The following is a 26782-nucleotide window of genomic DNA, read 5'->3' as shown; positions in this document are numbered from 1 at the left end:
TTTACGCTTTTTTCTTTTTCACTTATAAGACCAGCAGCAGAAGTAAGCATTATCCAAAGCTCTGAACTAAACAGGACTAATAAGTTTTATTTCAGGTTGTTATGCAACAGTAGATGCAGTCTGAGTGACAGGTGGGAAAGAAAATGCAGAGCTGTGATAAACAGACCAGATTTGTCATCTGATACGTCTGGTACTGCGAACAGAAAACTTCACTGTGTTGTGTTCTGGAAACTGCTGAACAAAGCACAAAAGATCACTAACACCACAATCATAAAAGCCAATAATGAAATCAAATAATCATTTTCTTTAGGGGGGGTTAGGAACATTTTAGGGTGGCTCCAGACTCCATAAAATAAGTTTAACAAGGGACATAGCTGCTGACCTTACAAAAAAATATACCAAATCTAAAACAGTTGAACTGGACATTAAGGGCAGTCCCAGTAGCACAACAGAGCCAACGTTTAAGGTCTAATTGGTAAACAAATTTGATGCATCACAAACTATTGTGATTGTTGAGAAATGCTCATGCATGTGGAAAAATATTGTCTAAGCATTTCAGAATGAGGTGCTGCAAAATCAGTGGAGCTTTATTGCATATAAAACTCACTAGTTCTGGAATAAACCCAAAATGTTTGTCATTAAGAAGCTGTTTCATGTAATGTTTTAAAATGACACTATTATCTCAGGATGTGTCTTCAGGAAGGTCTGAAATCCCTTTAGTCTTATACTTTCAAGCTGTGTTAACATGTTTAGCACACTTGTTAAATGATGTAAAATCTTCACAGAAATCACTGATCATGATAATAAATCTGTATCACCATTTAGTGGCTGGGACCATTTTTTCTATGAAACACCACATGTTGGTGTGAACAGGGTCATGGTGTAGATGTACACAAACAATCACGTTCACAGCTGAGTTTTTTGTTGGCGATGGAGGAGCTGCTGTTAAAGGTGTGAAGTGAGTGCCTGTGTGTGCATGTGCCTGTGCACTGTGACCATTGGGGTCTATGCAAGTATAAATATTAGCAAAAATTACGATATATATATTTTTTTAGTTGATTCCATATAAATCAACTATATGACCCCCCCCCAAGAAAAAAAAAAACAGCTTTGCTTTTATGTGATCATACCTCGTTTCCTGATAACACATCTCTTGAGGTTTACTCATGACATTACGACAAAATGCATATAATCTTTCTCTTCGCTTCTTATAAAACTGTAATATTCTCTTTTTTTGCTCTTTGTTTCATCTTGTGCTCAGATGAGTCACTGTGGCTTGAAGCATTTGGCATATATCCTGCTTTTCTATATCAAGCTTCCTATCTCTGTGGGCGGTGGGATCATACCAGAGTGGTGTCAGTCACTGACTTTGTCTAACTGACAACCAAAAACTGGCTGCAATCAATATCTATTAATGTTAACAAAGTCCAACTGATGTGTGTGTGCACCAGAGCAGCTCTAGATCTGGTCCAATTGATATTGAAATGATTAGAGGTCATTGTGATGACCTCTAATGAGTGGCTTAGTGGTTAGCATTGTTGCCTCACAGGCCTTTCTGTGCAGAGTTTCCATGTTTTCCCCATAGATATGCATAGATTATCTCCAGGTACCGCTGTCAGCATGTTAGGTTAGGGTATTTGATTACTCTAAATTCTCCTTAGGAATTATTGTAAATATTTTTTGTCTCTCTGTGTTGGTCCTGCAATGGAATGGCAACTTTTTCAAAAAATACCCTGCCTCTTGCCGGATGACTGCTGGGATAGGCACCAGCTTCTCCATGTCCGTTACTTGACTGAACAATATAGAAATAAATGAATGTGATTGCGTGTGTGTGGAGTTGGTAGAATAAAATATTGTGCATAGAGGCATCTGTTGCTGACAGTGTGTTTTAAAGAAGCATATAGACAAAATTAAAACCAATAGGATATACAGTTAGTTATGTGTCTCCATGTTTACCAGAGCATTTCTTTTCACTGGCAGGTGATAAATTACATAGAATAAGAGATGGTTGTGTGGACAAAGCTTGATGACCCACAGCTCCAGTCAAAGAATTAAGCTTCATGGTAAGCGATGCTTTCCAGGAACAGTTTGTACTGTACTGCTTAAAATCCCCTTGACACCCTGATTGCAGCCAACTAATTCAATACTCTGACACAAAAATGAAGAAATGATTCACCTGTGGAATGGATTGGACTGCAAGAACACCATCTAATCATTTTAAGCAGCTCATTATAAATGCTTGGATGGTAATGTGTCCGTCACACTCAACTGCCATTCGTCTCTCCCCTCTCAGCCCATCAGGAAGAAGCGTTTCCATGTGTGAGATTTGGAGGCGGGGCTGCAGGGGTCGGGGTGGCGAGGGAGTGGGGGTCTGAAAAAAGGGGTTTGGACTTTTGAATTGTGTATGTTCAAAATATTGTCTAAGCATTTCAGAATGAGGTGCTGCAAAATCAGTGGAGCTTTATTGCATATAAAACTCACTAGTTCTGGAATAAACCCAAAATGTTTGTCATTAAGAAGCTGTTTCATGTAATGTTTTAAAATGACACTATTATCTCAGGATGTGTCTTCAGGAAGGTCTGAAATCCCTTTAGTCTTATACTTTCAAGCTGTGTTAACATGTTTAGCACACTTGTTAAATGATGTAAAATCTTCACAGAAATCACTGATCATGATAATAAATCTGTATCACCATTTAGTGGCTGGGACCATTTTTTCTATGAAACACCACATGTTGGTGTGAACAGGGTCATGGTGTAGATGTACACAAACAATCACGTTCACAGCTGAGTTTTTTGTTGGCGATGGAGGAGCTGCTGTTAAAGGTGTGAAGTGAGTGCCTGTGTGTGCATGTGCCTGTGCACTGTGACCATTGGGGTCTATGCAAGTATAAATATTAGCAAAAATTACGATATATATATTTTTTTAGTTGATTCCATATAAATCAACTTTTATGTGATCATACCTCGTTTCCTGATAACACATCTCTTGAGGTTTACTCATGACATTACGACAAAATGCATATAATCTTTCTCTTCGCTTCTTATAAAACTGTAATATTCTCTTTTTTTGCTCTTTGTTTCATCTTGTGCTCAGATGAGTCACTGTGGCTTGAAGCATTTGGCATATATCCTGCTTTTCTATATCAAGCTTCCTATCTCTGTGGGCGGTGGGATCATACCAGAGTGGTGTCAGTCACTGACTTTGTCTAACTGACAACCAAAAGCTGGCTGCAATCAATATCTATTAATGTTAACAAAGTCCAACTGATGTGTGTGTGCACCAGAGCAGCTCTAGATCTGGTCCAATTGATATTGAAATGATTAGAGGTCATTGTGATGACCTCTAATGAGTGGCTTAGTGGTTAGCATTGTTGCCTCACAGGCCTTTCTGTGCAGAGTTTCCATGTTTTCCCCATAGATATGCATAGATTATCTCCAGGTACCGCTGTCAGCATGTTAGGTTAGGGTATTTGATTACTCTAAATTCTCCTTAGGAATTATTGTAAATATTTTTTGTCTCTCTGTGTTGGTCCTGCAATGGAATGGCAACTTTTTCAAAAAATACCCTGCCTCTTGCCAGATGACTGCTGGGATAGGCACCAGCTTCTCCATGTCCGTCACTTGACTGAACAATATAGAAATAAATGAATGTGATTGCGTGTGTGTGGAGTTGGTAGAATAAAATATTGTGCATAGAGGCATCTGTTGCTGACAGTGTGTTTTAAAGAAGCATATAGACAAAATTAAAACCAATAGGATATACAGTTAGTTATGTGTCTCCATGTTTACCAGAGCATTTCTTTTCACTGGCAGGTGATAAATTACATAGAATAAGAGATGGTTGTGTGGACAAAGCTTGATGACCCACAGCTCCAGTCAAAGAATTAAGCTTCATGGTAAGCGATGCTTTCCAGGAACAGTTTGTACTGTACTGCTTAAAATCCCCTTGACACCCTGATTGCAGCCAACTAATTCAATACTCTGACACAAAAATGAAGAAATGATTCACCTGTGGAATGGATTGGACTGCAAAAACACCATCTAATCATTTTAAGCCGCTCATTATAAATGCTTGGATGGTAATGTGTCCGTCACACTCAACTGCCATTCGTCTCTCCCCTCTCAGCCCATCAGGAAGAAGCGTTTCCATGTGTGAGATTTGGAGGCGGGGCTGCAGGGGTCGGGGTGGCGAGGGAGTGGGGGTCTGAAAAAAGGGGTTTGGACTTTTGAATTGTGTATGTTCAAAATATAGCTTGCTCAAACCATTTTCCCAGGATCTCCTACCCTTCCTTTAAAAGCCCGTGAGAACATTTCACTTATATGTTCTGGCATCATGGAAATACAATGTAAGATCCTTCACCCCTAAATATTCCAAGAATAAAAACAACAACAAAAGAAAAACAAACAAACAAAAAAACAAACAAAAGCAAAAGAAAAAAGTATATACATACATATATAAACTCAGCACAAAAGTAAATTTGTGCTTTATTTCAATCACCCTTTCATACATTCATAATGACAGCTGGTATTGTATTATGCATTGTTTGAAAGTTTGATTTGTCATCTGGACAATAAAGTATAATTTGTAAGGATCATGCTTTTGTGGAAGAGCAACATTGCTAAGAAAGGCGGTGGTGTACCCCAAAAATGTGCCAACATCCCCTGCAGTGTTATTCTGGTAGTGTTCACATTAGAGTTGCCCGGTGTATGTCAGTCATGGATTATTGACCAGCAACTGATTGGCACCTAACTGATAGTCATTTAGAAATCAGATGCTGGTCAGTTGTGATCAGAGATAAATCTGGGATCTAATTCCATCACACAGGGAAAAAAAATGCTACGTTCTTAAGGGGACTAATCAGATTTTCAAGCAATGTTAAAAAATAGATTGCTATTATTACAAGGAAAATCAATCAAACAAATTAAAATTCTTTGTCTTTTTGCCAAGTTTCGTTTTCATTACAGTTTTCTTTTCCTTTGGGGAACTGAGATTAATTATTGACATTGTTTGCTTGTTTTTTATAGTTTGATTGTTTCCACATTGGGAATGTATAAGTCAGACGTGTGGTTTCCATGAACAGGTTTGTAGGAAGATACAGTATAATGACTCAAAGTTTGCTCTTCCAGATACAAGAACATGGTATTAATACAGGTTTAATATCATATCATAACACAATCACATTTTTAGTCTCACTTGGTAGGAAAGAAATCTGTGTTGAACCAGTCAGCAAGCCTAATTGTTTGCTTAAAGCTGTTTGCTTTCTGCTTCAGTTAAATGTGTGAAGAAATAGTGAAGTGCGAACACCAGGAAAGTTGTGCAGATTCCCTTTTCTTTCTCTTGTCCCTGAAGCAGTTAACATAGCCGTTCATCCCCTCACAGGCTCCAGATGGTGAAGTGGCCTAAGATACAGCGAAGCAACATCTGGGCACGAGTTGCACCAACTGCAGCCTGTCAGACATCATGCTACAGGCGGCTGACAAAGATGTCTTATCCTTTAACATTCAAAAGGAATTGTGTGTGTGTATGTGTTGGACATATAAGTTTTTGACAGAGTAAGTTTTGTGAAAAGACTTTGGTTGAACTACATAAAGGTTTGGCCTCTCATTGCCGAAATAATATCTGCATGGTTAAAAAGCAGGTCAATAATTGATTAGAGTTTTATGATTACACTTTTCTGCATACATTGAACATATTCTTTTAAAAAAAAATAAAAAGGTGGGGTTTCAGGTCAATGTATACAAACGGTTAGGTCATAAGCTGGAGTTTAATGAAAAACAAAACACACACATTCCTGTTAATATCAGTTAGATCCAGCAGCACATAAGGATAGGCTGCGAAGATACATCCATCCATCCATCCATCCATCCATCCATCCATCCATTCATCCATCCATTCATCCATCCATCCATCCATTTTCTTTATCGCAAAGTCCAATTCAGGGCCTTGTGAATCTGGAGCGTAGTGAGGATATATGTACATCTAAATATTTTCCATGATTGGAAAACAGTTAGAAAAAGCATCTAAAAAGTTCTTCAACATTTTCTTTTTACTACTTTGTTTTTGTTTTTTGTTTTTTTTTACTACTTAGTTCTTTTTACTACTTTGTAAAAGCTTCAATGATTTTTACCTTTAAAGTTAAAATTGAGTTTTGTCATAAATCCTGTGTATTTTCAGCTGCAGGGCATTCCAGCAGAAATAATTCAGAAAGACTGAAATGCACTTTCTAATAAAAAAAAAAAAACTATTTTGACAACAATAATTACAGCTTGTCAGAACAATACTCTAGCGGTTAATTGAATTTTCCAAAAAAGAAAAATACTTATCATTTATGCCACATTTGGCTTTTGCAGGAGAGACAGCGTCACCCTGTATTTCACCCCCCTGCAAGCTGAAATAGAGGATATTCACATAGCAGAACAAGGTCAGGATGACCTCTCCAAAAGAGAGGCATGTTCATGTAAGACAATGTTCATTGTTCACGAAAGAAAGAAAAAAAATATATAATCCTTGATTCTTTGATTCCTCTGCGGTTTCATACAGGGACAACTGAGGTCATTTTAAGTTTCTCTTACCTGAAATGGCAGCCAGGGTATTCACACACTGTTAAATTCAAATAGTCCATCATGTAACCCAAATCAGGTCTGGCCCCCATGTTTTTCCTGTTTTTAGCCATATATAGACTACTTGATAGAATGTGTTCGGTGACAGACCGACATGAGAAGAACAGCAACATTTCCACGCTTCAGTCACTCCATTTAACCCAACTTCACTCACACAGATTGGTCGGCCCGGCAACACAATAGCTGCAGGATTATGCTATTATGCTTTCTGACGTCTTTTTAAATGTCCAATTGGTTAAAAGAGAAAGAAGTAATTTGAGGTCAAACTTTATAACTCTCCAGTCAGTAGATATGGGAAAAAAGACATAACATTTTTGACCAACCCATCTCCATATCCTGCAGCTGCTTCTTGATTAAGGGATTTGCTTTTTCACTTTTCCCACACATGCTTCCAGAGTCTGGATTTTTTCTTCTCTCCATCTTGTTTCTCTCTCTCTCTCTCTCTCTCTCTCACTCTCTCCCTCGCCTGCTAAATTCCTTTCCCATGACTGCTCTATTTGTTTGTACGTGCTTCCAGTTGTTTCTACTCTCAGCGCTGTTAAATTTGGGTGTAAATTAGTAAAAAAATAGCCAGTATGGGATTCTTGTCACCAGTATTTTGAAGGACATTTGAAATTTTGAGAGGGGAGAGTCTTGAAATTTGTGCTAATATGCTCAAATTAGATTTAACCTCTGACTCTTCTGACTGATCTCTGACCTGCAGTTCCAGCTGTCGTGCTGGCCGTCTCTTTTCCATTCACTTCAAGATGCACAATATTAACATATTGTGGTGATGCAGTCCATTTTGCTGATGTGGTTCTTAGGAAGGAATAAAGCCTCTTGTTCTTCCCTCAGCTATTTTCATTTGTGGCTGCCTTCATGTCAAAGAACATTAATGAAAGTGAAAGCGTCCCATCAATATTTAACTAATTATGTTCAGTTTCTTGTGCAAATCATAATGCCTTGACTATACTTTCTGTCAGGTTTACTTTTCATTTTCCAGTTTACTCCTGACCTTGTGATATCTGACTTTGTGTCTTGTGCTCTCAATGTCAAGGTCTACAAAGCTTTTAGAAAAATTCAGACTGCAACACTGACAGTTGTCTTGACGTTACATCCTTACTCTGAGTGCATCTGTTTAAACGTCTCAGCAGACAAAGTCAGAGACCTGCAGCACTCCCAGCGAAAAGCAACATTGACTCACTTTCCACATAATTTGACTTTGCCTGTAATAAACCCTGGCATAGTTATTACTTACACTGTTTGATCACTCTCAGGATCCAAAGTTCTACTTACTTATTTTCATTTTTATGACCATGATACTACACTTCTAATCATTAACAAACTGTCTTTTTGAACTAGACATGTCATTATTGTAGGAAGTGCTTCTACATCACAAGAATATAAACAGACAGTATTTACATTTGGTTTAATATAACAGCAACAATGGAAAAATTTGATGTTTTAAGCAAGAAAATACTTTAAATAATTTGAAGATTTAAAAAAAAAAAAAAAAAAAAGAGTCAATGTCCAAATTCTTTCTCTTCGTAGTTGTTCTGATAGGTTTGATAAACAACAGCTCACTGATTATTGACAAAGAACACAAGTCGTATGGAATAGATGGTGTCCAAGGTGTAAACAATAAAGTTGAAGATTGTCATGAGGGTGACCACCACCAGTTTATCCCAGGCACAGAGAGAGCCACAGTGAGTTGGTCGCTTATTGTTGCGAAAGCTATACAACGGCCAAATTATCATAGCTGTGAAGTACATCACTGTGGCCAGAATGTTATAGGCGACTGCTACTATGTCAAAGGAGAATGGAAAAAAAGAGGTTAGTTGTCCGAGGGTGAGTATAATGATGAGGATGGCGAAGATGAAACACAAGGAGTACACAGCTACACACCACTGCAGTGGTGAGGAACCTGAGTACTGCCCGCTTTCCAGGGACATGAAAATAAGACAGGCCAGGAAGGTCTCCAACATCTTCATTATGCCAGGAATTGTGGAGAGGAATCCTCTGGTCTCCCCACTTGGATGAAGGCGTGTTAAGACCACCTCAGCAACATACCCAGCAAAACAAAACCAGGATACCACAGACGCTCCAATCTGCCGGTGGCAGGTACTGCAGGTGAAAAACATGGGATAGATGATGGAAGCTGACAGGCACAGGAGGCTCGCCAGTATAGCAAAAGCAGCGGTGAAGTCATCCCAGGCGAAAGGTAATTTTGTGCTGACCATGGTGAACTCCAGAATTAGAATAAGAAGCGTGACCAGGAAGCAGAAGCACCAGGTGAACATGCACCATGCCCAATATGGTGATTTATTATGTCCCACTGTTGCCACCAGAATGAAACACATACAGGTGAAGATGGTTGCCACGATTCGCAAGATCCCCACAGGCTTGGTGATGGATTTCACATCAATATTAACCATGGCTGAACAGGGTTTTGTTTGACACCAAAGAAAAAAAAGAGTTCTTTTAAAGTCTGTCAGCTGTGCTCTGTGTCTCCCTTTCAACAGCAAGACTTTGGTTATCAAGCCAGATCCAATTGAAGAAATCCATGAAGTCAAAATGCCCCAACCGGTGTGCTCTTTCAAACTGAAACGCAGGTGTGGTATTTATTCAAGCCCGAGCATCCTGAGCTTATCTGTGCTGTTTATGGCCCATGTTGCAGTGTGTTGATTGGATACTGTTATCATGTTCATCTCTCAGAGCCTGCTGGACTCTTGTCCTCGACACAAACCCAGCTGAGGAGCTCATGTCCAAGTTGTCATACAAAGAAAACTTGTCTTATTTTGTCCTTGTGTTCACATTTGTGGTTGGAAAAAAGGAGGCATTTTAAATTCAGTTTAAATGGAAAAATGATTAACTAAATTACATTTAGCATTTTTAACCTTTACAATCACTAAAACCAGTGAAAACATCATAGAGCTTAAGAGAATTTATGTATCACTGCTGTTAACTATCCATCATCTGTGCTTAATATTGAATCAGGGAACTTGTATTTTTGATCAGCAAAGATGAAATGAGCTTGTTCTAAGAGCAAAATGGACTGTGTTGTCCTTTTGAACATCACACATCCTAACCCAAGCATGGCTGTAGTTTTATTATACTTACTTCTTCTTATATGGCTGGCTTTTGAGCATTTTGGTTATGTGTATAACTTGTAAACATCAGTCTGTTTTTAAAAATTAATTTCATTTTGATTAGTGTCTTATTTTGACTTTATGGTGCCTGTGTACTCTGATATGTGGGCATGTAAAGGAATCAGCTCAAGCCACCAATCTACATCTGTAAAACTAGACCTTCTCCAAATGTATCCTCCCAGCTCCCAACTAAGGATGGATAAAAAAGAATGAGCCCCTGAGAAAACATGGGATATAAATTGTTTTCACAATTATCTAATTTTACATGCTGATTATGTTTGCAGCTCCATGCTTGTTCCCATATTTTGTTTTTCCTTTTTCGCCAACTTGTACATTTCCTTCTGTTCTTTTGCCACTAATGCAGATATATCCGTGTGTAGTGTTGATATAGACCTGAAAACAACATGGTCCACATGAACTGTTCAAATAATGTTGCAATTTCCTCTGTCTTTTTGTAGGATATAGTCATGCGTCCAGTATGCTCCAGTGGCTCTGGAGAGACGAAGACACATGCCACAGATGTATACTTTTGTTGTCTGGTATAGGCATGAAAGGGCAACTGTTGACACTTTCCAGACAAATGACTCTGGACGTTGTCGGAGTATGTGTGAAAAAGTCTGATGTGTGTGTTTACGGGATGTGATTTGATGGAGGCAGAGTTGGGATAAGGGCTAAGCCTGAGGTTTTTGCTATTTATAAGAAAAAAGTCAAAATAAGAAGAATTCGAGTTCTTGTTCAATTTTAATCGAGGGAAACACACACCTAACATATTCTTGTCAATCATGATAGCCATATGATACATTATCTGCTGCTAATAGGAAATTTGTTGAAAAGTATTTTCAAATCACTCACACTCTGGTCTGTGGCACTGTGGCCTTGTGTGACTTAATGATTAGCAATAATAAACACTCCCACACTATAGACAGTTATGATAGGTCTGCGGTGGATTGCCTGAAATCTGGTGACATCACCTTCTCAGCTCTCTTAAACTTGGTATTGAATATATGGCCAATATAACCTACTGATCCAAATAGCATCACTGATAATACAAATATTAAGTTCCAATACTGCTACCAATATCTATACTTAACATATAAAAACTGCTCACGTAAAAAAAAAACAAAAAAAAAAACAAAACAAACAAAAAGAGTTCTTTTCTTTTATTGCAACAAAGAAATTGAAATGGAAAAATATTTTTGGTGAACAAACAAATTATTATTTGTTCACTTTTTATTTTTTTACATGTAGATTTTGTTCAGAACAATAAACATGAAATTTCTGTCCTTTACTTGTCTCAGTTTTTCATCTTATCAACAAAAAACCACACATTTTGTCTTCAAAGAAGAAACTGCAAATAACTGATTGTAATCCCCAAACTATCATTAGCTCTTTTGTATGTTTTGACCGAAAGTCACCTTCCCAAGGAAATATTTCATGAGGCAACTTCTGCTTACTTTAAAATTTAGAAAATGACACAAAAGAATCTCTCCCCCAATGCTGCTATATATTTAAAAGTAATATCATTGTTTGTGTTGATAATATCAATTACTTGATTAATCCTCTTATTCCAAAAATCCATGAAAATGAAATGTTGAGACATAAATGTGCAATTTGAAGATATTTACATACATAATCTGTTAAAAACCTAAAAAAATATATTTTTAATACAATACAATCAACAACAGTTTAATACAATCAACATTTCTAGATTTGTTTCAGTGTTTCATTTATTTCACAAGTCTGGTGATTTATTTGCAATTTCCTTCATTTCATAGATACATTTGTTTATCTTTATTGGCTTGTGTTTAATTAGTTGTTAATTGTTGTAAAATAAAATGGTAATCTAAATGTAAATTATTGACTAGTAAACTCTGTTTATCCAAATGAAAAGCGTAGTTCTACACATGTAAGGTGACTTCAGCATGAGGAAAAGCCCATCTTTGATTACAGTTTTATTATATTTCAGATGGTGCGGTTAGCGGTATACACAAAATGAAACTGAAAATGAATCCTAAACTCTAAAGGTCAAGCTGAGAAAATCAGATATTAATGATGTAAAAGGGCAAAAGAAGAGACTGCAATTAAGGCCCAAAGCTCAAGTTATTATAATTAACACCATGATTTTTCTTTCCTCTTGTTGTCTCAAAGAAAGCAAAATCATGAAGCAGCTTCTTGAACAAGAACATGCTTATGCTCCACTTCTGAAAAACACCAGCTTAACGGAATAAAACGTATCAACGATGTAAGCAACCAGGTTAACGCAGGTCATGAACGTGATAACAACTATCATGTTCCATGGACAGAAGGCATCATTTGAGCATGTGTTGGGATTGTTCTCAAAGCTGTACAGCGGCCAGATGACCACCGCTGTGATGTACATCAGCACTGCCAGCACGTTGCAGACAGTCAGGACTTTTTTAAGAGGTGCAGGGAAGGCAGACAGCAGGCGGAAGATGGTTAAAATGATGACAAGTAGGGCATAAATAAAGCAAATGGAGTAGACAGCAACACACCACTGAAGCCCTGGGAAACTAGAGTAGTTGTTGTAGCCCAGACAGATGAAGATGATACAGGCCACAAATGCCTCCAGAACTTTGAGAAGACCTGGAACTGTAGAGAGAAATCCACTGATCTCCCCAGGTTTGGCCCGAGTCATTCCAACTTCAACGGCGTATAGGATGAAGGCCAAAAAGGAAATAACAGCAGCGCCAATCTGTTTGCCAAGGGCGAATTTGACAGTGATGACGGAGTATATGATGGATGCAGCAAGCACCTGCATGAGAGAGATTCCAAAAGTAATGGGAAAAAAATCTTTATTTTCAATTTGCATTTGATTAATTTGCGTTTGTGTCATAAATAATCCTCACAAATTATTTTGCTGTAGTTTATTAAATATTTATGGTTGAAAAATGAATAATGTTCAATAGAATAAAGCTGCACTTGAAGCATCTTACATCTATAAAAAAGCATTTAAGTGACTACTGATGAAAAACCATTTTCCTCTACTTTTGCTCTAATAATATTCATCCAATTTGGGATGTGAATTGTATCATTTTATAAAATTATTGGAGAATCCCAAAATGCTAACAGCTAACAGTATGTTTTGATAAAGTATTAATGTTAATATATACGTCGCTGAACTTTGTTACTGTTGAAATTTCTCACAGTATTTTATTTTTAGAAGTCAAGCCCAAATTTGGTATAGTTGTATATTAATTTACAAATCCAAATTCAAGAATAAGTACAGTAAAAGAAATAAAAATAAAATAAAATGCACACGCACCATTAGGGTTGCCAACATGGCAAAGGCAGAGGTGAAATCCTCCCAGGAGATTGGCAGCTTTCCATTGACACTGATAAATTCCAAGATGAGTATTAGGAAAGTGACACAAAAACAGAAGCACCATGTAAACATGCACCATGTCCAGAAAGAGCCAGTTTCATGACCCAGTGATGCCACCAGGCTGAAGGAAACGCAGGTGAAGATGACCTCCAGTATGCGCACAATGCCCACCGGAACAGTCAATACCTTGAAGTCCAGTGTAACCATCCTGATTTTGATCCTGTTAGTTTAATGCGGTGCTGGGTCACTCGTTAAATAAATAATCTTCCACTTCTGTCGCAACTCTCTCCTCTGTCTTCGATGATTTAATATTTCTTTTCTTCTGCTTGTTTAGTTGATGTTGTCTGATCGTCGCAAACAGTGATAATGGTGTGAATGTAGAAATTCCAGCCACTCCTTTCTTGTCATCAAATTGAACTTTCTTCCTCATTTGGCCTGTGAGGACATCTTTACTGCACTGGTGCATATCAGAACAGTGTTGTGTGGGAGAAGCTGTCTGCTATTCATGTCCATTTGCTTATCAGTTGTACTTGGTCAATAAAGGAGTTCTGCCATCATTACAACTAAAACAGGAACCTCACCTCATGACACATGTGTTTGCTGACTTAACGGCTAGTCCATGAAAAGTTTAAACCCATAAATGTGTTTTAAGAGGAACTGTGTCCGAGCACACCAATAAGTGAAATAAATAGGAGTTTTCAGAACAATACTGTTATGATATAGAAATTTGTCTGAATTTCCCCTGGGGGATGAATAAAGTATTTTTGATTTGATTTGATTTGATTTGAAACACTCATCTTCAATGAAGAATAACAAATAGAGGCACTGAGCAAGGAAATCCAAGGAGACTGAAAGATATGGAATTAAGACAACCTTATTACCACTTATTTACAGCATCAAAGTCTGTGTTAGGAGGTGGGGACAGAGGAAAGACTTAGAAACTCAAGACTGTGGAGTACAGCTTGTGTGTGTGAAACAAGTCTTTCAATGCTTTGTTTAGGTTAAGAGAAGACCATGCATTGGATTTCCAGATGTTCATGTGGTTGTCACTTGTTGACTGTGAAACTTTTATCACCTGCAGGTAGCGTCTCCATTTTCTCCATTGCATGCTAAACTAACAAAAAAAAAAAAAAAAAAAGCACACACACATTTCTAATAAATTCAGCAACGCTGAGGCTATTTCTTTGAACATTTATGTCAACAAGACGTTTAAGAATAGATTATAATATGTTTATGGCATTCAGGAAGTCAGTATTTCTCCAGAATCAACCCTGGGTGAACATTTTGTATACATAGGATATTGATGTAATGGTTAAACTGTTAATGCAGACTAACACTGAGTTATCTCAACCTGAACATTTTTAAGACTTTTACACAATTTGTTGTAAGTCACTGACAGCAATTTGCACTCTACAGTGGCTGATATAGTTCTTCTTTTTCAGAGAAATAGGGTCCTATTTCATCCAGTTTACTATATTTACTCACTGCTTTAACATTGTAAGGACTGACCCCACCCTATTTCTAATTGTTGATTTGTTAACTAACAGTTGCTTAAATATTTTTATTTGAGTTTTGACATATTCTGATGATATACAGTGACTTAATTAGTTTAAGATGGAAAGATTAATTTCCATCAATGGCTGAGGATAGGCATTTTTCTTTTGTGTACATCACTTTTTGTGTACACTATGTAACTAATATGTAGTTCCTGCACTGTATAACCTAGATGACAGATAAGTGGATTAACTTTTGGGCTTTGTCCACGGCTGTATTAAAGCTCTTTATTGTCTTATCAGGACTGACTCAGCTCTTTATGTTGCATTTCAACATCTTATCCCCTCCCTTATCCTGTCATCATTTAATGTTTGTTGAAGTTTAACAGTTTCTCTAATTCCTCGTGTAAAGTGGAAGATTTGTTTGAAAATTTTGAATATTATATTTTGAAGAAATTAGTAATTATAAATCAGATGAAAGTGGGGGAAAGCTTGTACAGTCAACATAGGCTTTGGTATAAAAATGTGCTCTTTTAGAGGATATTAGTAAAAAAACAAATAAAGAAACAAGCTAAAAAGTCAGATAAGATGTGATTTGAAGGCGTTCAGTTCCCAGAACAAAAGGAAAAATAAAGTGTCACCAGTAATAGACTGCACTCTCAGAACTTCAAGTAATAATATACAAAGACAATAGACTGACACCTGGAAATGATCCACACAAAAGTCATGTCAGAACTGATCTTGACATTTTTTGACTTGTTAGATTAGTCTGAAGATGACAGGTGGTAGAGGTGAGGGTGAGGAGGTTTCTCTGTGATGAAGCAATGTCATAAAATGTCATCACACACCCAGTATTCTGTTCATCATTTATGTGGCGACTAAACTGTACAGCTGAATTATCATTTGAAAGCAGAGTTGGAGGAACCCAATATGCTAGTCAAAAAGGTTTTGTGAACGATTTTATAAAGATTTCTCTCGAAGGATGAGAAATATGTACCTTTAACCGTAGCTGCTATGAAGCCAACCTGGCAGTGTGGTTACTTACTGATGGTCTGAGAGCAGAATGCTGGCAGTCCACCAGAAAAAAAGAGAATAGTGACCAAGTGTCGATGTGTTTGTATGAAAGAGGATCCAATAAACTGTTTTGAAATTCTCCGGACATTGTTACTACACAGACTGACCATATAAATAATCCTTAGAAGTGAGGCTAAATAACATCCAGATTGCCACCTGTTGGCTTATTGTGATGTAAAGATGGCGTAAACCGTACTGTCTTCATGAAAGGAGGTGGGATGGGTGCCAAACTTAGAAATTACACCTCAAAATAAACATCAGACTTGTTTCAAATATATGTTATTCTAGGAACTGTTAGTTATTTTAAGGTTGAAAAATGTTGTTTATTCTTATTTGATCATATAAAAGTAACTGATTCCCCTATAAGATGGGCGTATTCATGGCATGAATGACTGCTACTTGCATAAAGCGATTCACCACAATCAAGCAGGTACGCTTAAATGCATGCTTTCTTAAGCATGCTTTCTATGTCGGAAGGAAATGGAAAAAACTCTTAAAACACTCATCAACCTGCTTTACAGCAGTGGCAGGCTCTCCTGATTAGGAGTGCCATCTACTGGCCAGTCACGAGTAAAACATAAATATGGAATAAAATGGAATAAAATGCAATAAATACATCTCTTTTTCAGGTATTTTAATTGCTGTTAAGACCATTTCAATTATTAATCTGGGCACAAATGTTTAAAATAATAATCTATTTAAGCTCTCATTTCGAATTGCAGTGAAAACGAGATGTTAATGTAAATGCAGAATGTCTGTAGGTGCATAAATTTTAGTCTTTTAAATGTGTTTTTACAATGCACTGATCTAGTTTCAGAAAGTTTTGATGGACTTAATGTTATATAATAAGTGTAATATATTTATAGGCTATAAATTATGATGCCGTATATAATATTAAAGACACTTTTGGCTGATTCAAATTTGAAGGAGGTTATATGTAAAGCATTTCCTTACATATTAAATAGAATTTGTGATTTGTGATTTGAAGGACAATGTCAAACAATATGCAGTCATAACTAAATGGTCAGGTTAAGTTGGTGGTAAAAAAGCTGATGGAGCATTTGGTGACTTTAGTTTTAAAGTTTTCATTAAATGAAAGAAATACTTTGAAGATAAAAAAAAAGGGCTTGAGACACAAGTAAATGCATTAGAGCAGGTTGGTTGAGGACAGGAATGTGGGATGCGGGCTGCTTATCTTATAACACAGCAGTTTCAGGTTACAGTCAAAGTTACTGAACTTGTGCATGGGGAAATGCCAGGGCCAGATACATAAAACCATGTGGTTTAATGATAAAAACTGTGTATATAAAGGCAGCAAAGTGCATGTAATTGTTTTTACACTAGATTTATAAAGCGACTTTGGATTTTTTTTACACTTCTATTTTCAGCCTGGAACTGATTTTTTCTAAACTGTTTTGGGGGCTATTAACATACATTATTTGTAGACAGGTGTCCAGAAAGAGAAGTAGAGACATCTTCAAACTTGGATCAGCTGTGTTAAGGATCTACAGCATCTGTGGTTGAGATAAATCATCTGAAATGCAACAAGAAGTCGATTTTGTTTTATTAGTTTTGTTAATGATTTATTTTAAATTGATAGTTTTATTTACGCATAAAAACAAATTAAAAACAAGAAACACAAACCAAAGGAATGTACAAAAAATGTTGGGAAAAAAACAGCCCTTGTTCAGTCCCACCCCCTTGCCACACACTATTACCTCATATTTCACAATATACTTGTATATTATGAATCAGTAATAGTTACGAACAACAATGCCAACAATTGCCATTGTGATAATAATAATAATAATAATAATAATAATAATAATAATAATAATAATAATAATAATAATAATAATAATAATAATAACAATAATATTATTATTATCATTATTATTATTATTATAAAAGTCAAGATTTGACGCAAACCCTTGGTTTTCCTGGTTTCCCTTAACAATTGGCTTGAATTGATGTGTCTGTAAAGTGTCCTGAGATGACATTGTTGTGAAATGGCGCTATACAAATAAAGCTGAATTGAATTGAATTGAATTGAATTGAATTGAATTGAATTGAATTGAACTGAAGGTCCCCTGTGAATTACAACCCCTTCTCTCTAGTTGAAAAGATGTGATGCTAAAACGTAGTAAATGCTGAATAGCTTCAAATATAATCTGTGCTGTGTCATGATGAACCAGGTCCTGAAGTAGGTAATGCTGATTGTACAAACAGAATGTGTATTTTATAGACACCCACTTTTGTGTATAATAAGGAGTGACCATATTTTTACATATTTTATTCTGCACTGAAAATGAGTATAATACAATGTTGTAATTCTTTCCCCAGATCTCCACACAGTACGTGAAAAATGGAAGAACTAATGTTCATGAGTTTTACTGGGTTGAGTGTCCAGTAGGCTATCAATAAAACTACAAAATGCACAAACGTAAATGTAAATTTCCCAAACAAACTTCATGGGGACAAATTCCATTTTGATCTTGGTGGTAATGCATCACGAGAAGCCCACATCAGTTCAGCATAAAGACAGCTCTCTTTTTTGTGTGTATATTCATTAGGTTATTGCTTTATAAAGCAACACATACTTAGCAGAAAAAGACTTGGTTCAAATTGATTCTTACCACGTGAGAAAGTGGACTGAATGTCACATTATATTTTTCAATAATTTATGCTGTCACTCTAGTTTTATATATGTATATATATATATATATATATATATATATATATATATATATATATATATATATATATATATATATATATATATATATATATATATATATATATATATATATATATATATATATATATTTATTTTTAAATATAGCTCTTTATCATTATTTTGCAGAATGTAGCCTGCTGACACATTGCCTCCCCCCCTCTGTTTCTGTAATATGGATGAGCACCAGGAGAGGGCGCTATAGAACTGCGTACCATAAGGAGGAAGTCGTGTCGTGATTGTAAAGAGTGAAAAAAAGAACAAACGGTGAAGTGAGGCAAAGAGAAACTCTCTAATTCTTTCTTTTAGTTGTTCAAAATACCACAAAAGTAGAAGCATAAGCCTGCTGTTTTAGTAGCAGCAGTAAAAAAGAAGTAGTCAGAATATCATGTTTGTAGAACAGCAACTTTTATTGGTGTTGGCAAGCAAGAGGTAGAGAGCAAAAGGAGGCAAGGAAGTCATTTTAAACTGAACTGATAAGTAATAATGCTCTCTGCTTCAACATGAAGACATGGCTATACTCCTGTTTTCTGTCTTACACCAACAAAATTACCTCATGAGTAAATCACTTCCGTTGTTAGAAGGTCGTAAAAAAATTGCAGATTGTACAAAAAAAAAAAAAGTCTTAATTTTCCGTAATCTGCAGGAAAAGATCTATTCAGATTTACTAATACTAATGTTAAGCCATAAAGCCTAAAAAGAATATGCAAAACTGGAAGACTTTAATAGTTACACTGTCCCCAGAAAGGTTATGATCAGAGTACGAGGAAATGTTTTATTTAAATATTTCCTGTATGTTTACATCTTAGATGTAGATGGTTTATAGAGAAATTCTCTGAAGTGTGGGGGCACCCCCACGCTTCAGTCGGCTGACACCAGACCTCTGCTCCCACTTGCATAAAAAAGGAAACACATTGTTGTAACACAGGAATTTAGCTGATCTACAGGGTGAAATATTAAGAGAGAAACAAACATTCTTTATCTCCAGTCAGACCAATATTTCCTGCTGACCAGAAATGCAGGTCCTGTGACGGTCCTGTTGCCTCCTGTCCAAGTTGTCATTAGGCTGTAATATGTCCCAGTCATGTGATTAGAGGAAGGTCATTTGTTTCACTTAACATGTGGGGAAATATTCTGTGAGTTAGAGTGATTACAGGAAATAATTGTGGTTGTATAATGGAATGATTTTTGGAAACCAATCTGAACGACACCCAATATCCCTGATATTTACCTTTTAGGTACCCGAATAAATTATTTCAATGATTGATTTAGTTTGGCAAGACCTATCAAATACTGATGTTGTGATGTAGCCTACTGGGAAAATTTAATTCAGCCTTGAACATGTGATTGTAAAATGTGGTCAATGTGTTAAAGTAGCTTTATATTCTAGGTGGTACAAGGAAGTGGACTGTGTGACTCAAAACTGTTGAACTTCAAAAGTGAAACCACAAGAAGGTGATGGTGTGGCCTAAGAGTGAAGAAGCACCGTTTAGTTTGAAGCTTTATTTAAAAAAAAAAAAAAAAAAAAAAAAATCTTTTCTTATTTTTTCAGTAGTGATCTGGTTCACACTGTTGTCTGTGTGTTCTTTAACACACACTCTCCTTCTGTTCTTGTTTAGTTTGGTGTTGCCACCTCTTGTAGCTGCAGTGCAATGCCTTTTGTTTTTTCTTTGACTTTCTGACTCTCAAAGTCACATGGAATAATGGGAGGAGAGAAGAGAAGAGGAGGGGAAAACTGTAAAGTATCACAACCAGCTCTGCTTAACGTACGAAATACCGAAAAGCTCTTCCTTCCTTTGTTTAACAACCTCTATTGCAGCTGTGTTCAGTCAGGCAACGGACTGTTTCACCCTTCTGTATCTTGGTTTTGTCGTTTCTCTTCAGCGATTAAGGAGACGCTGTTTATCTCTGCACTTTTGCTGCTGTTGTTGATGGAAAGTTCCACCTAAGAGTCACACGTAAGTTGCTTCGTGTTTTTTTTTTATTTTTACATTATTTGACAGAAACTGACAAACTGCCTTGTCAACATGCTTCTGTAAACCTCAGTGCTATAACAGAAGGAAACAGGACTTCTCTTTGGTGAAAGAGAAATGGCTGGGTTCCTATTTATTCCAGCACTTTTTTATCACCATGACCTCCACACTCAAACTACACATACTTGTATCTGTGTAACATCAGAACATTGCAGATTAAACAAAGACAAAATTGTACATAAAAACAGGGTGAGGCACAAGTATAATGCTCTGGTTAAAGGTTGCTTCATTAGTGTGTGTGCGTGGCTCATGTTTCTCTAATTGAGAATGGGTTTACAGCGATACACACACAGGTTTGTGAGAACTGGGTGGGCCTGTTTACACTGGCCAACACAGATCAGTATCCAGGGGAACAATTCCAAAAAAGTGCAACTCCACTGTTATTGTTTTAGTCCATAACAAAACCAAAGCTGAACAAATTACTACTCCAGCTGTTTAAATAAAAAAAGGTGGTGCCTCTCCAACTGAGTGAATAATTGATAGAATAAATTGCCTCCTGACTATTATCCTGACTATTCTGTTTGGATACGTTATGCTTCTTGGTTGGTTTATTTCAGCTAAGAATTGTAAAAAAAAACAAAAGAAAAACAAACTATTCTTAAAGTTGAACATAGCTGGATTTAAAATGACATTTAATAACACAGGAAGTACAACCTTACCCAATGTAACAGCAACTTATAGCTCTGCTTACAGGTCTAGATGTTAAAACACAGCAACAGAAGGAAAATGAGCCAAATTTCACTTTAAGAATAAAACATGCAAAATGACTCATTCACATTAGTCGATGTGAGCTCCAAAATGATCTTAAAACAGTCGAGGAAACTCTTTTTCTCTTTTACTTCAGCAGAGAGCTTCTCTGGAAAAAGAAAACATATGCCTGGCAGTGAACAATGAAAAGATCCACATGGGCAAGTCCAAGGAGTCCAGGGTAGATCTTATGAGGAGGATCTTATGCATTCCAAAAATTTCTCTCGTAGCTATTTCCAAACAACCGCCAGTCCACCATCAGCAATTCAAACAATGTTACATAAGCATGACTTAAAATGGTTCATTTCATCAACATCTGCAGTTATTGTTGAGCTGTTCAGCTTACAAGAATGGTGGTGTTGGTTAGGATACAGAACAGAACCCCTCAAGACACATGACTACAATTAGCTGGGGTTATAGTCAAGCTGTCAAGTAAAATGACTTGTTATGCTGTCCTGACGAACTTTCCTCATCTCTAAAAGCTGTCAAGAGAAAACATCTGAATGAAATTTGTAAAGACCTGAAAAGATTTACACTCTGAATTGGAATCCGAACTCTCATATGAGCTGTGATGTGGATCTGCAGCGCTGAAAACTGGATGATACAAAAAACATTTTAGATACTTTATAACATGATTGCTTTGGATATTAATATGCATAAGATTATATCATTTGTATAATAAGACATAATATATTTATTATAAAGGAACAGCATCTAAGGGACAGAACAAGGCATCAAAGTAAAAGCTATTATTGTCATAAACTGCTCACATTTACCTTCCTGTATTATTATTTGTCCATTCAAATTTTAATAATATGCAAACATGGCTGCTGAAACAAATGAGAGATGGGGCATTATACGTTTTTGGGAAGGGGGGTGTAATACTTTTTTAACCTTCATTTTATCTGCGTCAGACTGAATAGCTTTGTGGTAACGTGGGCAGATTTGAGTTTAAGTTTGTACAAAATTATGATAAAGAGCTTGATGAAACGATTTTAAAAATAAATATGTGTTGTCTGTGCTGCAGTGCTTGCTAAAAGGAGCAGCTAATCCTAAATGGACTTTGTTCTATAAAGGTGTTTGCATAAAACTACGGTAGAGACCTGCCAGCTAATGCCAGGAGCCTCTCTGACTACCATTCATTCACATTCATACACCAGTGATGCTGACGCTGGAGGGAAAGAGAGTCAAGAGTCTTGCCCCGGGACACCACAGATTGACTGAGGGAGCAGGATTCAAACCCTCATTTGACAACCTCGTCTACCCTCTAAACCACTGTTATTCACACAATTTGCATTTGCTTTACCAGTAATACATTGCAGGAAATGTGTGGGGTAAAGAATTAGACTGAATTAATTTATATAACACTCAGATGGACTATTGAGGGTATTGTTGGACATAAAACAACTTAAAATAATGTCAACTATACACTGTTTTTCCTTCAATTGATTTAAAGCAACAAAATAGTTTATACTTTCACTTAATTTGAAAACAAGGTGATTTACTTGGAACAAATAGAATAAAAATATTTCTTTAATTCAGATAGGATTTTCTTTTGAAGATGGAAAAAGGATACCCCCCACAGGACCCCACTCCCCCTTACCCAGGCCCACCAATGAATTATCCAGGTCCAGCGCCTCCACCAGGAACATACCCTCCACCAGGAACGTACCCTCCACCAGGAACATACCCTCCACCAGGAACGTACCCTCCACCAGGAACATACCCTCCACCAGGAACATACCCTCCACCAGGAACGTACCCTCCACCAGGAACGTACCCTCCACCAGGAACATACCCTCCACCAGGAACGTACCCTCCACCAGGAACGTACCCCCAGCCAGGTTTCTCCCCGTCACCTTCCCCTCCTGTATACCAGGGAGGTCCGTGTTACTGCTCAAATTTCTACTATTTAACTTGTTTTTCTTAAATGAGAAAATGCTCCAGTGTTCTTTAGCTTATGGCTCCATGTAACCATTAATTGAAAATCCAATATCCTGCTATTGTCCAACTTGAAAAAGTAAAAAAGACACCGCCTATAATGTTTTAAGTAAACACAGTCATGTTTTTAGTATGTGATGTCTGTTTATTTCAAACTATCCTTTGCTGTTTTGTTTAATTGTATTTTTCCTTTGCCAGCTTTTGCTCAGGTCCCAACTGCACCCGTCACAACAGGTGAGGCGATCAGATCCATGCATGCAAAACATAATATGCATCATTTATCCCTTTATTGTTTCTAAGAACTAATAAAATTAAAATATAATTTCCTCACCACATACAAATGAGTGAGAATTATTTTGTAAACAGACAGTGAATGTGTTTAAATTTATACCTCTGCAATGCTTGGATGGATGGTTGAAATCCTTGGTTTCTGACCAAGCTGCTCAGATGAATAGCTCTGTTTGTGGCCTGTTTTTGCTTGACAGAAAGCTATTGTTCAGTGTCTGCTATGTGAATCACTATGGATACCACTTTCGGTTCCACATTAATGAGGTTTCCTATCACACGTACACTTTTTATTTGAACCCATGCATTCATGCACGACCTTCTGAAATTATTGACAGTTTTATATTTCACAAAGAGAACTGTCCATTGAGTGTGACTATATATTAAACCACAGTACTGCCTTGATACCAAAAGGGCAGTCAGTAAAAACAAACAAACCCTACTAAACAAACAATAACGACAACAACAAATATATGTAGTCATAAAGAGTTTATAGTCCTGTATACATACAGACTACTAGCGACCTCTGCTGGTTGTTATACAACAGTACATGTTAAACTTAAATCCATTTTATTTTATTTTATTTTATTTTATTTTATTTTATTTTGTTTTATTTTATTTAACCTTTATTTTGTCAGGTAAAATCAATTGAGAACATCTTCTCATTTACAAACGTCTGCAGTCACACATAGTTTTTCAATTTTTAACAGAAGAAACTGAAGGGGTTAAATACCTTAAGCATGCATACATAATATAACTGTACATATAAAAATGACCTAAAGACTGAAATTTTCTTTTCTTGAACTCACTGCCAGCATGATCAGTATGTGCTAGGTGGACTTTTAATCATATATGTTGTGAGAAATTGTCCATAGTCTGAAGACAGCATTCATTAATAGCTTATTTTAGTAATTATGGAGACAAAAGAATATGCAAATAAATATTTTTTATTGTGTTTTCCTCATCTTTAGTTACTCACGTGTTAGTAACTCCTGCCCTGCATGACTTGCCGGGGCAGACTGTATGTCCCCAGTGCCAGCAGACTGTGATCACCAAAACGGAGCACACACCAGGCCTGCTGACCTGGGGATTATGTGCCGGCCTCACCATCTTCGGGTAATAACCTGCTTTTGAGAAGAAATCTGCTGCAGAGAAATGAACAATATTAAACAGAAAGATTCCACTTTACAATTCCCTGTTGTTTCCCCAACAGGTTTTGGCTTTGTTGTTTCATCCCCTTCTGCCTTGATTCCTGTAAAGACGTGGAGCATCGCTGTCCATCCTGCCACAGAATCATCTATGTATACAAGCGGATGTAAAACTATCTTGACTCTGAAGTCCAAAGTCAGTGCTGAATCTAACTAAAGAACAGCCATATTTTTCTACAATATTCTTAAGACCAAATAAAAAATGTACTGTTTTACCCCACTCTGACTTTTTTATTTTTATTTTCATTTTGAGACCCCCTTTTTAATTCACACTGTGAGGAGTTCAAAGAAGTGATCAGATGAGCATAAGTAAAAAAAAAAAAATCTTCTCAGTTGTCTGCTGTTATTTTGTGCTGCACACTCATGTTTTATTTTTGCTCTTACAGTAAGCTTCATGTTTGTTATTGTGTTTTTATTATTTTGCTTATATCTCTCTCTCTTTTTCTCACTGATTAAATTTGTTGATAATGTTGGTCAAATTTTTTCTTTTTAACTGCATCCATTCATTTAATAATCGTTAAATACAGCATCCAACGACAGGATCAAGTTAGTTCACATTATACCGAGTAAAAGAACAGGTTAAGTAAACAGGTTTTGAAATATTAAAAAGAAATATAAAATAATCTGTATTATAGATCTATTAAATTAATTAAACAATGTTCTGTTATTTCATGAATTAGAATAATTTTAATGTTAAATGGTTTCAAATCTTTGTGTTACACATTTAAAATCCGTCATGAAAGGTATTGTTTTATCCCATTTCTTAAATATACAATCTTCAGATTTGTTTTGGAATATCTTTTTTCTTTAATGATGTTTTTTTTTTTTTTTTTAATGCTTTTTGTGTTGCTTTCATACATTGTCTGCAAAATCTTGTATTACATGGGATCATAATGTTATGTTGAAGCATATGCTTCATGAATATTTTAAATAAATGGAAAATTGCAACTACAAAAACTTTGGCTCCGTAATAACGCTGGATTTAGATGCATTGCCTGTTCCATCTACTGGATAGCCCCAGCCACTCAATCTGAAACTACAAAGTTACATGCTAAATTCACTTTCTTTAAACTTCTTTTCATTTGTTAACCAGCATTGTCGTGCCCACTGACCTCATCAGACCAGCGGTATATAAAATATTACACTTCTGAAGACTTTATCAAGTGTTTCTTTAACAAAACCTTTGTGATGCATTGCTTGTCTCTTGGTTTTTGATAGGAAGAAATATATATCAGGGGTGTCCAAAATAGGTTGTCAAGGACGGCTGTCCTACAAGTTTTGCATGTATTGCTGCTCCTACAACATGCTGGCTTAAATGGATCCAAAAACCAATTTGGTTTTGCAGAATGACTGCTTAATTTGAGTCAAGTGTGTTGGAGCAAGGATATATGGAAACCCTGCAGGATTGTGGCCCTCGAGGAGCTCAACACCTGTGATTCTTGCAGATATGCATGGATCACTTCACCAGTTTTGAAGTAAAATTCATTACCGCTTAATCCAATGAAGGGTCGCGGGAAAATTTAAATTCAATTATTATATTCATATTTACATTAATAATGTATTTGTACATATGTCTAAGTGTCCTTGCGTAAATATTAGTTCAGTATAAAGTGTCATTACTTATTTGAGAAATTACACTCCTAGCCTCTTCTAAACCAGCTAATAGCTAAAGTATGACCATTCTGCTGTTAGTTGATAATATACAAAATAGCATGAAAAACTTAGTTCTTTGAAAACTGATATTTGTTCATGTTTGATTTTTCTAAGATACACCATTTAAAAATCATTTGCCATAAATGTGTCTGAGTCTCCACACTGGTAATGGTTAGAATTGTCACCATGCAATTCAATCAATCAATTGTCTGATCCCTGCAGTGGTCAGCCGGTGACACATCCAGAAAGTGAATGAATTTTTAGTCAGTAGTACAAGGGTAATTCATTCATCTTAAAACTATTAAACTATTTCCCCACCCATATGTCTTGTTACATAATAACATTTCCTCAGCTCTTCATCCTTGAGGCCCACTGACTAATGTTTAAAGTACACATTTAAAGTACAATCATTTTAATACATTAAATTTGGGCTGATTTTGATTTTGTTTTACTTGTATAGCATCAATTCTAAACAAATTCATCTCAGGGCAATTTAAACTCTTAATCAATTCAAGTCAAT

General features: G+C 36.4%; 3 protein-coding genes across 5 annotated transcripts; 1 reads left to right on the top strand and 2 right to left on the bottom strand.

The window, feature by feature from the left end:
• Positions 1–8182: 8182 nt before the first annotated feature.
• Positions 8183–9037, bottom strand: LOC306765917 (myeloid-associated differentiation marker homolog; the record flags this gene model as incomplete). The annotated part of the gene is made up of 1 exon (XM_079253455.1): positions 8183–9037. One exon carries the CDS (start codon positions 9035–9037, stop codon positions 8183–8185), a length of 855 nt encoding a protein of 284 aa, XP_079109581.1.
• Positions 9038–11939: 2902 nt separating this feature from the next.
• Positions 11940–13405, bottom strand: LOC306765918 (myeloid-associated differentiation marker homolog; the record flags this gene model as incomplete). The annotated part of the gene is made up of 2 exons (XM_079253456.1): positions 13035–13405; positions 11940–12524 (listed from the first exon to the last, which is right to left on the bottom strand). The coding sequence occupies exons 1-2, from the start codon at positions 13299–13301 to the stop codon at positions 11940–11942; spliced, it is 852 nt and encodes a 283-aa protein (XP_079109582.1). The 5' UTR covers positions 13302–13405.
• Positions 13406–20171: 6766 nt separating this feature from the next.
• On the top strand, positions 20172–25360 carry LOC306765459 (lipopolysaccharide-induced tumor necrosis factor-alpha factor homolog). Of its 3 annotated transcripts, XM_079252923.1 has the most exons (6): positions 20172–20353; positions 22718–22803; positions 22894–23058; positions 23315–23350; positions 24373–24517; positions 24615–25360. In XM_079252923.1, the coding sequence occupies exons 2-6, from the start codon at positions 22737–22739 to the stop codon at positions 24718–24720; spliced, it is 519 nt and encodes a 172-aa protein (XP_079109049.1). In that variant the 5' UTR covers positions 20172–20353; positions 22718–22736; the 3' UTR covers positions 24721–25360. The 3 variants fall into 3 exon arrangements, with proteins under 3 accessions (XP_079109049.1, XP_079109048.1, XP_079109047.1); XM_079252922.1 differs by having other exon boundaries at positions 22737–23058; XM_079252921.1 differs by having other exon boundaries at positions 22718–23058.
• Positions 25361–26782: the final 1422 nt, after the last annotated feature.

Source organism: Telmatherina bonti (genome assembly GCF_933228915.1).
Source record: "Telmatherina bonti genome assembly, chromosome: 14".
Lineage (NCBI taxonomy): Eukaryota > Metazoa > Chordata > Actinopteri > Atheriniformes > Telmatherinidae > Telmatherina > Telmatherina bonti.
The sequence above is the reverse complement of the archived record's forward strand: the minus strand, read 5'-3'. Positions and strand labels throughout refer to the sequence as shown.